The 14,817-nt window shown below is 33.9% G+C and overlaps 1 protein-coding gene and 3 long non-coding RNA genes across 4 annotated transcripts; 2 read left to right on the top strand and 2 right to left on the bottom strand.

Moving 5' to 3' along the window:
• Positions 1-773: 773 nt before the first annotated feature.
• On the bottom strand, positions 774-1,842 carry LOC130495160 (uncharacterized). Its single transcript, XR_008934427.1, has 2 exons — positions 997-1,842; positions 774-839 (listed from the first exon to the last, which is right to left on the bottom strand). It is a non-coding gene; the product is annotated as an uncharacterized LOC130495160 (long non-coding RNA).
• A 15-nt stretch (positions 1,843-1,857) lies between these two features.
• Positions 1,858-2,759, bottom strand: LOC130495158 (uncharacterized). Its single transcript, XR_008934425.1, has 3 exons — positions 2,574-2,759; positions 2,372-2,487; positions 1,858-2,285 (listed from the first exon to the last, which is right to left on the bottom strand). It is a non-coding gene; the product is annotated as an uncharacterized LOC130495158 (long non-coding RNA).
• Positions 2,760-3,898: 1,139 nt separating this feature from the next.
• Positions 3,899-14,356, top strand: LOC108858539 (high-affinity nitrate transporter 2.1-like). The gene is made up of 5 exons (XM_018632454.2): positions 3,899-3,970; positions 4,128-4,210; positions 12,304-13,051; positions 13,153-13,268; positions 13,635-14,356. Exons 1-5 carry the CDS (start codon positions 3,899-3,901, stop codon positions 14,263-14,265), a joined length of 1,650 nt encoding a protein of 549 aa, XP_018487956.1. The 3' UTR covers positions 14,266-14,356.
• Positions 4,678-5,695, top strand: LOC130495159 (uncharacterized). The gene is made up of 5 exons (XR_008934426.1): positions 4,678-4,815; positions 4,895-4,968; positions 5,043-5,173; positions 5,272-5,349; positions 5,466-5,695. It is a non-coding gene; the product is annotated as an uncharacterized LOC130495159 (long non-coding RNA).
• Positions 14,357-14,817: the final 461 nt, after the last annotated feature.

The following is a 14,817-nucleotide window of genomic DNA, read 5'->3' as shown; positions in this document are numbered from 1 at the left end:
CTATTATTCGGTCTTTTAGCTGATGAATAGTGGACCCATTATGGGCTGTAAGTTTAGCATGCCAAATTTATTATTCTCTTAAAGAAATGAAATCTGGAAGATATTGCTCGAACATGTTTCTAAATCACCATACCTGAGTACACTGCATGTTACCTTGCGAGCAATTTCAGTGGAAAATCATTAAGTTTTAAGATATGAAATAAAGATTTGTCGGGGAAAAGATAATCAGAGACTTGTCAGTGTCATCCTGAGTGCTTTTGCACTTGAAACAATATAATAAAGAAGAGAAGATGGTTGAGTTACTTACATTATAGGACACAATATGACTTTGTCTTATATTCTAAGACACATATGACATGAGAGACACTTTTCCTTGTCTTTTTCTGTGTGTTATGACATTGGTATCCTTAATGAAAGTTTGAGTTACTTTGTGTTCCAAAAAGCTGGTTTGAAAAGATAAACGTAAACAAATAAACATGGACAACTATTTGTGGACAAAGCTAACATCAACATACAAACCTAACGTCAATTTAGTACATGAGACTGTTTAGTCTCTTAACTAAAAAAAATTGTTACATAAGTGTATTTCATGCGCCAAACAAAAACCGAATTAATTAACTACAAAACCAAAGAAAATAGGGAACTCCCATGTCAGTGATCATGGAAGGGGTGGAGCATAGTAAGTAGAGAAATTTTGTGAACACTTATCTTTGTTAACTTTCATATCTCATCTTTGAAGTAGGTGTGGACATGGACACATGGATGTTTGTGGATGATGATTTGAAACAATATCTTTGTTAATTCACAGATCTCAATCCTTGAACTTACTGCTCTCCCTTCTACGTTCACACAGATCGTTACAAAGGAATAAGCATAATGTATAAGCTACAAAGATGATTATATTTTCTATTTCTATCTACAAGTAAAGATTCAATCTTGTTCCTAAAATTCAATCTTGTATAAGCTACAAAGAAGTAACCAATCAGAAGCCCCTACCGTGTCTGATGATGCTCTGAGTCCATCAGTTGAGAACAAGAGCACTTGTCAAGCTTCAAAACCTAGAGCTTATCCAATCTTTCTCTAGGCAAAACATGAAGATCCAAGTCACTGACAATCATCCTCGAGAAATGCACATTTGAGCCTCCCCACATAATGTTATCTTGTTAAAGCCAACAACTTTACCTTCCGTTTGCGACAATCGACTGCAGACAGTGCGCGACGGCGAGGAAGAGGAGGAAGTCTGTGACTTTTTATCAGCGACAATTGACTTCAGACAGTGAACTGCAGATCCCCTCACAACTCCCCCACACACAACTCCCCTGTATACCACTCCCCCGTACACATCTGTCTTAAACACATGTCCCTCGTACACAACTCCTCTGAACACGCTTAACCCATCCACAATTCTCATGTCCACACCCCACCCGTCCACAACACCACAACAATCTCGTCCACATTTTTTAGGGTTCTTACTCAAATTCCCAGAAACAAGTCTCAGAATACACAAAATCCACTACCCCACTTCAACCGCCGAGATCGATGAGTAGCTCCTCCTCTTTCTCCCACTCCGCGGCCCGAAGATCTGTCTATGGCGTCTCCACAAAATGATTGAAACTCTCTTGGATGTTTTATCTGAGAAAGGGATGTGATTGAGAAAAAAAATAAGAGTTTGGGATTAGAGCAGTAAAAATTGAGAATTTGAGAGAGAATAAATAAAATAGATGGAATTTTTGTGGAATAAATAAATAAATTGATAACCATTGATAGTCTCAGAGGATACGACAACGAGGGAAGAACAAAAGAGATGAGTTTTGATTGTGTTTACAAAGAAAGGGTATATTAGACAATTAACAATCATAAAGTGTCTGTCAAGTGGAATGTGCTCCTGTGTGTAATTGTAAAATCACAATGTGTCTTACGATGTAAAAAATTCGTACATAAAAAGAAAGAAGATTATGTATAGCAGAAAGGGATGAAAACATTAATAATGTTCTTCAATCTAAATGAACTTTGCTTTCGAGCTTATGTATAAGCTAATCCACTGGAGGAAAGACAACTCTAGATATCCTCTTTGGAGGCTCTTAGGTGACCATAGTTATCTTCTCCATGTTCCTCTTGGAAGGTGTCGTGTTCTTCATCCCAAAAAATATAGATACAATGTTCTAAAAGTTGTGATGATTTGCAATGACGAACGGAATGTTAGTCTTCAATCATTTGTCCATTCTCAGAGACCGGGTGTTCCGGGATTTGAAGACCGAAAGATGTAAAGGTGCGTTATCTTCAATCTAATACACACAATACCAAAAAAATTCTTGAAATTAGATTATGATAAGATGTAAACATGTTAAAATCTATAAAATAGAAGACCAACCTCCAAATATTTTTGGATTGACAGCAGTGACCACTATGACATATCCCTTGAGTTTAGAAGACCCATAAGCGTTGCTGCTGCGTCGTCCCCATAACGACAAGTACGAGACCACCAAACTGGTATTTGAGAATACAAAAGCTATTTCAAATAATGTTAAAAATGGAGAAAAGCAATATATTTTATAGATCAGCTGATGGCTCACGTGTCAATGAGGAAACATATGAGAAGGCGAGTCGTTGCTGCAGTATTGTAAAGTCAGACCCTTTCACAAACCGAGTTTGGCCATCAACATCTGCAACATTATGCTTAGTATAACAGAATGAAAGCCTAGTTACTGCCTAGCGATTTTTTTGAACATTTTGTAATCAATCATCAAAGTGGTTTCTGTTATTACCCGTGGAAGTGGAAGCACAAAAAGAAAGTCAATGATGAAGGTCTTCAGAGAACACTGCTGGTGAAACGCCGAGACCGATTGATCTACCTAGAGACCAGAGACCTTTGGAGCCTCTTCTAAAACCTTTCTTAAAGGAACCGGATTAATGTATTGTTGCCTTGGCCAGCGCCAACACCAACACCACGTGGTGGTCCTTGGAGATTGAGTGTGCATCTGCTGAGACCTGCTTCAGAACCCTGCGAGTATCTAGAATCCATACTATCCAACCTGTGGAGAACAAAACAATGTTAAAAACATCACATCATATGAAAATTGAAGAACTGGTCCACCATCTAATAACGTCAAAATGGAAATTGATTTCTCTGTTATCATCCTCAACCTGAAAAAATAATATGTCAGATAATTAGGGGTGGGCACTTCGGTTATTTTATCGGTTCGGTTCGGGTTCGGTTCGGTTTGGTTAATTCGGTTCAATGATTTATCCAACCAAAGTAAACCATAGTTAGTTCGGTTTGGATCGGTTTCGGTTCGGTTTGAACTCAGTTCGGTTTGAATTCGGTTCGGTTTTAAAACACAAACGCATGGTCATAAAATCATCGTGTTGACGATTATAAAAAAGTAAATTATGTTGACTAAATTCAATATAAAACCGAAAAAAACTTTTAGAAACACAAAACATTTATAAGAGCACAATCAAATCAAAGTTAACTATAATAAATAGAAAATTAAAAAACATCGTTAATAATACCTCTACAAAAATAAACTATGTAAACTAAATATAATGTAAAACTGAAACAAAAACTTTAACAAATTATAAACATCAAACAAAAATTAACTAAAGTAAATAGAAAACTAAAAAAAAAAATCCTTAATAAAATTAACAATAACTTTAGTCTTAGCATTTTAGTATATTGTATATTGCTAATATGCACATTGGTTATGGGTTCGGTTTAGTTTGGTTCGGTTCAACGTGGTTCGGTTCGGATCGGGTTCGGTTCGGTTGGTTCGGGTTGGAAAAATCTTAAACCTAACGGTTTGATAATAGACTTTGGTTCGGTTCGAACCGGTTTCGGTTCGGTTGGTTCGGTTCAATCGGTTTGGTTCGGTTTTTTTGCCCACCCCTACAGATAATAATGCCACAGACATTCGAAACACATGACAGAACAGCTGAACCAGAAGATATTTTCCACTCAGACACAGATTTAGTAAGTTTGTGTTCATCAATCACTAAACTTTCAAATCATATCCAAAACATGTAGCTAGTTCTTTGCCGTTAATGCTAAGTTTACTCAATACACACCAAAGAATGTACCAAACCTCTCCAAAGCAAGAAAGATTACCTCATGAATTATTTGTACACAGCTAGAAACAATCGCTGCACATCACGATGTTTCTGATCAAGTCCAAGCTCCTAAGCAATTATCTCCAAGCCATAGTTCTGAAACGCAGAATCATCAGCACAAATGTTCTCTAAAATCCCACAAATATCACAAGAATGTATTTTCTATCACCTTATAGATAAGCCCAGCCCTACTGAGTTTTGTATTAAACCCATGTCCGAAGTGAAGCCTTTCTGGAGATGATCGTAAGGTTCACTCTCAGGATCATACACGCCACCAACATCAAGGGCTGGAGAATCCGTTATAGGAAGAAAAATCGCTACATCTGTAGAGAACGTGGAGGAGCATAACAGATCGAGTAACAAAAACGATCAACTGGAATAGGGAGCGGCGCAGTCGACGAAGAATGGCTGAAGATGAAATAGGTAAATCCTAAAATGATACGGGCCGAAGCCAGAACAAAAAATTGCCCACATTCACATATTAAACCCATTTGTATGGAAAAAAAAATGTGGGGCCCACTTAAAAGTTGGACACCTGTCTCTTATACAGGAGTGATACTCCCCCATTATATTATAGATTGGGTGAACCATTCACCCTTCATGTTGTTAACAAATCCTACATTGTTTTCCTTCTAGGTGTCTTTGGTGCATTTTTACTAGCTTGCTACGATGCTGATAAGGAAGAGTTCCAGAGCATTTGTAAAATAGGTCAGTCCTGTGCACCTTTGCATTTCATTTTTTTTTTGTATGTTTAGTTTCTCAAATGTCTAATACCTTTGATTTCAAGGTACTGGATTTTCTGAAGCTGTGCTTGAAGAGCGGTCTACCAGTCTTCGGTCCAGAGTGATTCCTACTCCAAAAGTATGACTTTTTTCTTCTCTCTGGTATGATCATATGATTGAGCTATTGCTGATTGTGATAATTTAAATATTCAGCAATACTACCGAGTAGGAGACAGCCTGAATCCAGATGTTTGGTTTGAGCCCACTGAGGTCTGGGAAGTGAAGGCGACTTGACAATTAGCCCTGTACATCGTGCAGCTAATGGAATTGTGGACCCTGATAAGGTTTTAGCATTATCTGACTTAGTTTATTCTTTTTCATATTTTTTGGTTTAGATCTATCTTTGATATGATGTTGAACTATTTGATTTTTTCATGAAAAGGGAATTTCTCTACGTTTTCCTCGTCTACTCCGTGTACGGGAAGACAAGAAGCCAGAGGAAGCAACATCATCTGAACAGGTGAAGTCTCATCCTAACCACAGTCAGTTTTGTTACACAGATGCTATTTACTAGAATGGCAAGTCCAGACTGGTTTTGAAGTTCGTTTCCTATTTCTAATTTTCTCTTATTTTCAGATTGCTGATATGTACCAAGCTCAAAAACACAACCATCCAAGCAACGAAGCTAAAGGTGAAGATGATTGAGAACAACTGTAATTTGATCAGGGAGCATAGTGTCTTGTATGTACGCACAGCAGCGTGTGTTTGAGTTTTCAACTTTAACTACTAACTAGATTTTGATTAGAACTTTTAAAAACTGATATTTTTTTTACTATTTTGATAAATTTAATTGAATTTGAACTTCTTTTAGAAAATTAATGATTAAAAAGTTGTTCAATTAATGTTTCGAAAAAATTGTTCTATTATAATGTTTGATTTTGAAGTAGTATTTTATATCTGATTTAACCCATGGTTGAATCGGTAGATCTGGTGACTTGTATATAATTCAGTTCGGATTTAATAGATTTTTATTAAATTTGTTAATTAAAATTTTGATAAAACCAGGTTAAAGTCCAATCATTCGATATTAATCAGCAATTTGATATCGATTGATCTAGTAAAAACTAAAAATAATCTGATAATATTTTTGATTACATAACTCATATTTTTAAATATTATATAAAATTGATTTTTGTAACTTTTAGACATAATAAAAAATTATTATATCATTCAAAGAAAATAAAAAAATGATCATAAAAAATTATTGATAGGACAATATTAGATTTTTCTTTATTAACAACATATGATAAGGTTGTAATTTTATTCTAAAGTTTAATTTTATGAAAAGTTTTAAAATATTTCTAACACTCAAAATTGGCATACCAATATCATTGGCAAATGACATAGTAATTTTTTTTTTAGTTTTCATGTGTATACTTATATTTGATCATCAACTAAAACTACGCACAGAAAAAATGATATTCAAATTAGATGGATAGTATAATTTGCATAAAACATAATTGTTATCATTCACAAAATATGAAAATATTAGTTACCATAAATATAGGAAATATATTTTTGTTTGGTTTGAATAAATAATTTTTATATTAAAATTAAATGTTAATGGTATGACGTTGTAATTTTCTTCAAAAACAAGGGGGAAATCATATTGAGAAATTTCCAAAACTATAGCATTACTAATACCATTTTTCATGTTTAACTTAACTATATTTATCTTCATTTTTAAAAAAGGTAAATAGACACTTACAATTCTAAGGTTTACTAATTTAGATCTATGGTTTATAATTGAGGAGTGAGGTTTTGGGACGTGGGGTTTAGGATTTTAATAATTATATAAATAAATACCTATTTAAAAAGTAGATTCAAAAAGAATTTTCGAATTTCTAAAAGAAAATTTGCAAAAAAGAAAAAATATTCAAACATATAATTATAAGAGTTTCGAATTTGATAAGTTATAATTCGAAAACTATAAAAAAAATTTAAAATAGTTATTTATATTTATATATCTATAAAGCAAGGCATAATCTATGTTATAAGTTATATATACTGTTATTTTACAACAATAAGAGCATTCATAAATCACGGGTTAGAGTCTTAGAGATACTGTTTTAATAATGGGGAAATATAAACGAAAAAAAAATAGTTTTAGGGAAAAAAAAATTAATGTAAGATCTGTGAAAAAGAGGTTTTGGTTGAACAGACTCTCGGATGAATAAAACTTAGGGCTTATTTGTGTAATAGCCATATTTTGAACACAAATTAGGCAAGTAGCAGTGATTTTGACATAATACAATGTTTGACATTTAAGTTTCAAATTGTCTAGTTTTGTCCTTACCTTTAACAAGTTTCCAGTTACAAATGAGAGATTACATGACATCATTTTTTTTTTCGGTGGATAACGTAGTATTTTTATGTGGTTATAAACAATCACATAACAACATAGTGTGTGTCCCATCCATATTTAACACATATGATGTAACGGCGAATAAAGTTACAGACATTGCTATTTTACATAGCAAATAGTATTGCTATTATATATAGCAAATAATATAGATCATGATATACATGCTTCACAAATAACAATCTCAAACTTATATAAACTAAACTATATCAATTAATTACTAAACCCTACATGAAAATATAAATCCAATTTCAAATATCAAATATGAAATAAGAATATTAGTATTAATTGGTAAGCTACATTAGGACATCTGCATCAGTGAACTCTATGGAGGGATTTACAAAGTATTTATTATTATTATTATTATTTTTCTGACTGATTTTTTTAAATAATAATAATAATAATCGAACTAGTCGCGGGCCGCCACGTGTCGTGGGGTCCGCGTAATAGTCATGAAGCGGGTTCATGGGAAGAGCCGCACAGGCGCAGGTTCATCCTGATCATCTTATTTTAATATTTTTTGGGGGGAGAATCGTGTGACCTCCCCTTGTGAACCTTCAATGCAGATGGCCTTATGTGATAGTAAACTGTATAACATAGAACTCAAATTACAATAAATTGCAGTTCCGTTCTATGTACGGTAGAATAGAACCAGAAAAAATGTATTTGCAATCAAAAGAGCATCTCACTAATTTCTCAACTTTTGAAATATCTAAAATTAAATGATAGTAGTTAATGATTTCCCCAATGTTAATTCTAATTTTTCAGAAACTAAACCTAATCCAATAATTACTAAACCCTAAATAAAAATATAAACCCTAATCCAAATAATTAATAGTAGTATGAATTCAGAAGTTAAAGTCATATTAAACCGTCTATTGTAAAACATGAATGCTGTATTTTCATTCTACGTGAATCAAATAGAATAGAAACAGTGAAATGTACTTTTACATGATGATTGTACTATTGTTGGCTTCTCGTCTCGCGGGAGTGAATGCCACAGTCTACCCACCTTGCTGACCATCTTGCCTATCCAATTCATAAGGTACATGACCTTCACTCGAGTCTGCCGCCACTTGGGGCCCTTCTTAACCTTAACATCATCTGCTTTAACTCCACATTCCATGTGTTGTGCTCAAATGGGTAATCATCACCAATTAGTGCAACCATGTTTTCGACAGTGTCATCTTGCTTGTCTTTGAACCCACTATACAAAAGCTCTCTCCAAGATCGTCACGAAATGGAACAGAGGAATGAAACGGCACGTTATTAGTATCTAGAACTAAGATTTTTCATCCTAAATAACACAGATTCAGATAGTATAGAATTTATTTATATGGAACGGAACAAATGCTGATTTTGAAAAAAAAAACAAAACAGAGGAATGGAATGGCGAACTTCTGTCCCTAAAAAACAGATACGGCAACGAGGCCATAGTTTTACCAAAAAATTACCTTAGTTTCGACTATATCGCAAATAGGAAATAAGACAACATCAGATGAAGAGAATTGAAAATAAAACCAAAAAACATACCGTAACTGAGAGATCTGAGAAGAATCAGCGATGGAAATTGGAATGGATACAGATTCACATTATTTGCCGATGTAACTGTAGCACCGTTTTCTGGCTGACAATTTCAGAATAGTAGTAAAGTGCTCACTTGCAACCAGTAAGAAAGAAGAAAAAAATGATTATTCCAACGGAAGTGACGATGGACCACATCTTTTTTTAGAATCGTTAGTTATTAATTTAGATTATAATTGTTTTGTAGGTTTTACCGGTAGAATGAAATGATAAAATGACAATATTATACAAAAGACACATTGTGTATCGTTATATTAAAAAAGTGACTATCTTATGAATTATACTTTTTTCTTGGTTATACAGACCAATTTTCCTAAAACTTACTCTGTTTGGCATCATCAATGAGTTGTCTCTGATGGCCAGAGCTGTGGCTGCATCATTGGCTCTAGAGTTTAATAATTGTCAACGGAGCAGTGCCTACCTTTCTAATCATTTGCTATAGAAAATCATTAAATTTCCATTTTAATAGTAATTTATTATTGATCTTTATTTTTTTTACTTTTGGCTTCTGAATTTTTTTTATAATATAACCTTTGTTGAAACTTTTCTTTTCAATTTTACCATAACCTACAGTCCTACACACATTTGATATTTTTACTTTAATCTTTTTAAGTATGCGTTTGTTTCTAATCAATTAAATATAATTGAAATAAATAATATAAGTAAGACATAATAAACCTTACTCTAAACTAAACAAGTTTATTTAATTTAAATTTTACTCTCACTTTTTTTGGCAGCCATCAAGTGGTAAAATTATCATCAATTTTACCATATTAACTATACTCTTTCTATCATATTAAGTCTTTATCAATTTTTAATAGAATATACTTTCTTATATTTGTTTTAAATTTCTGTTGTGCTAAGTGTAGTATTTTTAATTAGTTTTAGTAAGTTAAATATCTTTGTTTTGAGTATATACTATAGAAAAAGTTAAGTCACTTGACTATTTTATCTAATTAAAATCAGTTAAGGAATTTAATTTTGAAAACTTGCACTAATTTGTAAGATTAAGTGCAACCGTATTAAACTTTATAATTTTTGTTAGCTTAGTGATTTAATTTTCTTTTATATAATGAAGGCTTTCATGCTTTCAATAAAGCAAATAATAAGTTTTATGAGTTCTCCAATGATATTAGTCAAGTACGTAAGTATGTAGCATACATACAGTTGTTGAGACTAATAAAGGTGAAATGGTAACTCTACTGTCCAAGAACCATGCATTTGTATATGTGACACTGGAATGGGATGTTGAAGAAGAATTAAATCATCTTTTCTTGATAAAAGATCTTATATAGACTGTTATAGTGATGTTTTCATTTTAACATCACGAAGTCTTTAATTATGTTATGACATAAGAATATAAGATAAGTGGATTGAAATAATAACTTTAACACGTATATAACTTAACGTGTTGGTTAATAAAACAATCAATCTAATAACACTGTAATCAGATTATATTCATTACAAGATTCTAAGTCTGTCCCCGACCTTTCCAGTATTGTTTTTTATTCATGTACTTGATTTATTTGGTGATTCGAATATATTGATCAAATTGATTTGCAAATGCTTTCTCAACCACACTGCTGTTTATGAATATAATAAGACTATAAGAATAAAGAATGTAATGGTGATATCATGAATAAGTTGACTTATCAAATTGAAAAACGAATATTTGTCCTTTCTCAAACTCCAACAGGCCTCGACAGAGGGAACACTCGTCAGCAAGAATGATTCATACATGCTACATATACCACGACTATTGTTCGGCAAGTATGGTGGACATACAGCTACGCATATATGTATATCTCTTTTTTTTTGTGCACAACCGCATACAGTATATGTATATCTACATATATATTTTGGTTAAAAATTAAAATTAGTACTATATACGCATATCTACCTATCAAATTGGCCAGAGCCAATTCGATATCCTCTATGTATTAAATCAGTTGAATTGAAAAAAAAGTATTAAATCATGATTATGATTTATTTTGGTCTACGAGTTCTACAAGGTTGTAGCTAACTTTATATAAGGCCTTATAATAGTTAAATATTACGTCCCATATTTATGATTTTTGGTTAATACCTTCTAACTTATTAATCATTTTCTCCGAAACAATTTTAAGAATTTATTTTTATGTTACAAACGAAACTAAAATATCACACCACCCAACTTTTTTTGTTTTATATTTATAAGATTTCTACTATAGTCGTCGCTATAATTTGTTGCATGCATTTATATTATAAATTTGCAAATAAATTAATATAAAGATAAACCACCAACTTATTATTTCTACATTTAAATTCCTGCAAAGCGCATAACATGTCAAGGTCTTATTATTTAATATTAAAAAAAGATATTCAAAAACTCAGATTAAAACCTAAAGTATCCATTACAAACAAAAAGTGAAAACATTGAAATACACAAGCAAATAAGCGTCTAAGAAAGAAAGATATAAAAGTAAATAAAATTCAAAGAGAAGAGGTGAAATTTTATTCTTGGACAAATTACACAATTCGGAGAGACTAGATTTATATGAACGTTTAAGAAAAGAAAAGATATAAATAAAATTCAAAGAGAGGAGGTGAATATTTTATTTATTTTTGACAGATAACACGATTCAAAAGACGAGATTTATGATGACAAAAAAAGAAGAGACGAGATTTATATTAACGTTTAAGAAATAAAAGATATAAAAGTAAATACTTCTTCCAAATGGAGTAAATACTCCTTCCAAATGGAGTATAATTTAACGTCGGTGTGCTGGAGCTTGTATCGAAGATTCTTGCATACCATGTCCTTCCAAATGGAGTAAACAAAGATTTATAGTCGATCCTATATTATACTTTTTATAGGATGTGGGGGCAGTCCAAAATTTCAACAAAAGAAATCATCAAAAAAAAATATTTATTTCAGTCAATATATATATCCGTACACTTGGTTATTATGAAAAAGCATATCAAGTAACCTGGGTTCTAAATAAAACTAACTTCATAAAACCTTGACAAACTTATTATCATCTTTTAAAATTTGATTTATGTATTCATCATATATATTTAACTTTATTTTAACTCAGGAAATATTTATATACATATTGAAATTTAATGAATTGATTGATCATACTTGTTACAAAATAGAACATCAAATTAAATAAATTAAATTTGGTAACAACTTGGACATGCAGAAGGATTCCACTCCACATGTACATGATGAACGATTAGCATTTTAGGCAACCTTTGGAATACGCCCGAGACTTGAAAGATGCGTGCGGCGAAGATGGAATCCTCCAAACAATACTATTAAATAGTTAGTTAACGTTTTAGAATCTCCAAAGAATGTATTCTTTTTGACTTTGTCAACACTACCGAACTCTATAAAAACCCTAACGTGATCAATAAACTTGAAGCAAGTCTCAAACTTGTAAAGGAAAAGAACTTCATATCTTTAAGACCAATGGGTGATTCTAGTGGCGATACGGGAAGCTCCATGCATGGAGTCTCGACAAAGACGACAGGCAAGTACGATCTCCCGGTAGACTTGGAGGATAAGGCAACAGTTTTCAAGATCTTGTCTGTCGCTAAACCTCACATGAGAACGTTCCACCTCTCGTGGATTTCTTTCTCCACATGTTTTGTCTCGACATTCGCGGCTGCACCGCTTGTCCCGATCATTCGAGAGAATCTCAACCTCACCAAACAAGACATTGGAAACGCCGGAGTTGCATCTGTCTCGGGGAGTATCTTCTCTAGACTGGTGATGGGAGCAGTGTGTGATATTCTTGGTCCCCGTTACGGCTGTGCATTCCTTGTCATGCTTTCTGCACCAACAGTGTTCTCAATGAGCTTCGTTGGTGGAGCCGCAGGGTTCATAACGGTGAGGTTCATGATAGGGTTCTGCCTGGCGACGTTTGTGTCGTGTCAATACTGGATGAGCACTATGTTCACTAGTAATATCATCGGTCTGGTGAACGGGACAGCCGCCGGGTGGGGAAACATGGGCGGTGGAATAACGCAGTTGCTCATGCCGGTTGTCTATGAAATCATAAGGCGTTGTGGTGCAACAGCATTCACGGCATGGAGGATCGCCTTCTTTGTCCCTGGTTGGTTGCACATCATCATGGGAATCTTGGTGCTCACGCTAGGTCAAGATCTCCCAGGTGGGAACCGAAAGGACATGGAGATAAGGGGAAAAGTTGTCAAAGACAAACTTGGAAAGGTTTAACTCTATCCATATGAACGTTCTCACAAAATTTTAATCTGCCTATAGTAGCTAGATGGATCAAAGGTTTAACTAATGACTTCGTAATAATGGTGTAGATCATGTGGTGCGCCGTTACTAACTACAGAACTTGGATCTTCGTTCTTCTTTATGGATACTCGATGGGAGTCGAGTTGAGCACTGATAATGTCATTGCCGAGTACTTCTTTGACAGGTTTGTTTCCAATCGATTTAGAATAGAGTTAAACACTTTTGGTATAGTCAAGAATAACAATAATGTTATCAGAATAGGCAAGTGAAACATTGGCGTATCATTTCCAAAACTTAAGAAGCGATATCCATAGATATAGGAACAATAATTTGGTTCACCCCTGTGAAAGATACAAAATTAAAAAAAAGTTGAAAAAGACTTGAGGTTAACTTGAGAATTCACTGTAGAGGTGAACCCAAATTTTATTCTAAATATAGGTTTCCAAATCTTTTAATTTTTTTAAAAATACTTACAAAATTGACTATAACCCTTAAAATCTCAAAACATGCTCTTACAATAAGAGAGTAAATATATACATTGTTTGTTTAGGTTCCACTTGAAGCTTCACACAGCTGGAATCATAGCAGCATCTTTCGGAATGGCCAATTTCTTTGCTCGTCCAGCAGGAGGCTATGCATCTGACATGGCAGCCAAGTACTTCGGGATGAGAGGGCGTTTGTGGGCTTTGTGGATCATTCAGACGGCCGGTGGTATCTTCTGTGTGTGGCTCGGCCGCGCCAATACCCTCGTTACTGCCGTTGTAGCTATGATCCTCTTCTCTTTAGGAGCACAAGCCGCTTGCGGAGCTACCTTTGCAATTGTGCCTTTTATCTCCAGGCGATCCCTAGGCATTATCTCGGGTCTTACCGGGGCTGGTGGGAACTTTGGATCAGGACTCACACAGCTCATCTTCTTCTCAACCTCACGATTCACAACTGAACAAGGGCTAACGTGGATGGGAGTGATGATAATCGCTTGCACACTGCCTGTGACCTTATGTCGCTTTCCTCAATGGGGAAGCATGTTCTTGCCTCCTTCCACCGTTACGGCGGAGCAGTATTATGTTTCTGAGTGGAGTGAGGAAGAGAAGCAGAACAACATGCATTTAGGCAGCCTCGCCTTTGCCAAGAGCGCCGAGTCTGAGGGCGGCCGGAGAGCCCACTCAACGGTCATTGTTTGATTAATCAATGATTTCATTTATGTGTAATGGAACAAACTATGGGAAAATAAACATATTGTTTCCATATGCTTTTATTGGGTTTTGCTTTTTGTTATTGCCTTTCTTGAATTTCTTTTGTTTGTTTGTACTGAGAGTTTTTAGTTAAAAGCTCTTTTTAATTGAAGTGTGCTTACATGTTGAGAATTTTTAAGAATAAGGAGAAGCGCCATTGATGGAAAACCAAAACCAAGTTGTTACTTGGCACTCAATATCTATATTATTGGTGAGTTAAATGCCATCTGGTAGATTTTTTATTGATTATTGCTAAAGAATTATATACAATAAAGAGATATGGTGATTGATTGTGTCTATGATGAGTTTATTAGTAGGTCGAGAGAATTTCAAAGTTATGCTCAATCAACATTTAATTGTGTCTTTTCTTTTTATGAACAAACCTTACTTTCATTACTTAAAAAGAACTCAAACAGAGTTAACGCAGTTCATCAAGGCCAATTTAGCCAAAGCATCAGCTTCGGTGTTCTTGAGCTACATGGTTAAACGAAATAGATGAAA

Source organism: Raphanus sativus, chromosome 5 (assembly GCF_000801105.2).
Source record: "Raphanus sativus cultivar WK10039 chromosome 5, ASM80110v3, whole genome shotgun sequence".
NCBI lineage: Eukaryota > Viridiplantae > Streptophyta > Magnoliopsida > Brassicales > Brassicaceae > Raphanus > Raphanus sativus.
The sequence above is the reverse complement of the archived record's forward strand: the minus strand, read 5'-3'. Positions and strand labels throughout refer to the sequence as shown.

Coding starts and splice junctions, on each gene's coding strand:
- LOC108858539 (XM_018632454.2), top strand. CDS start 3,899: ATGCCACAGACATTCGAAACACATGACAGAACAGCTGAACCAGAAGAT. Junction 3,971..4,127: donor TCCACTCAGACACAGATTTA/GTAAGTTTGTGT, acceptor ATTTGTACACAG/CTAGAAACAATCGCTGCACA. Junction 13,052..13,152: donor TCAAAGACAAACTTGGAAAG/GTTTAACTCTAT, acceptor ATAATGGTGTAG/ATCATGTGGTGCGCCGTTAC.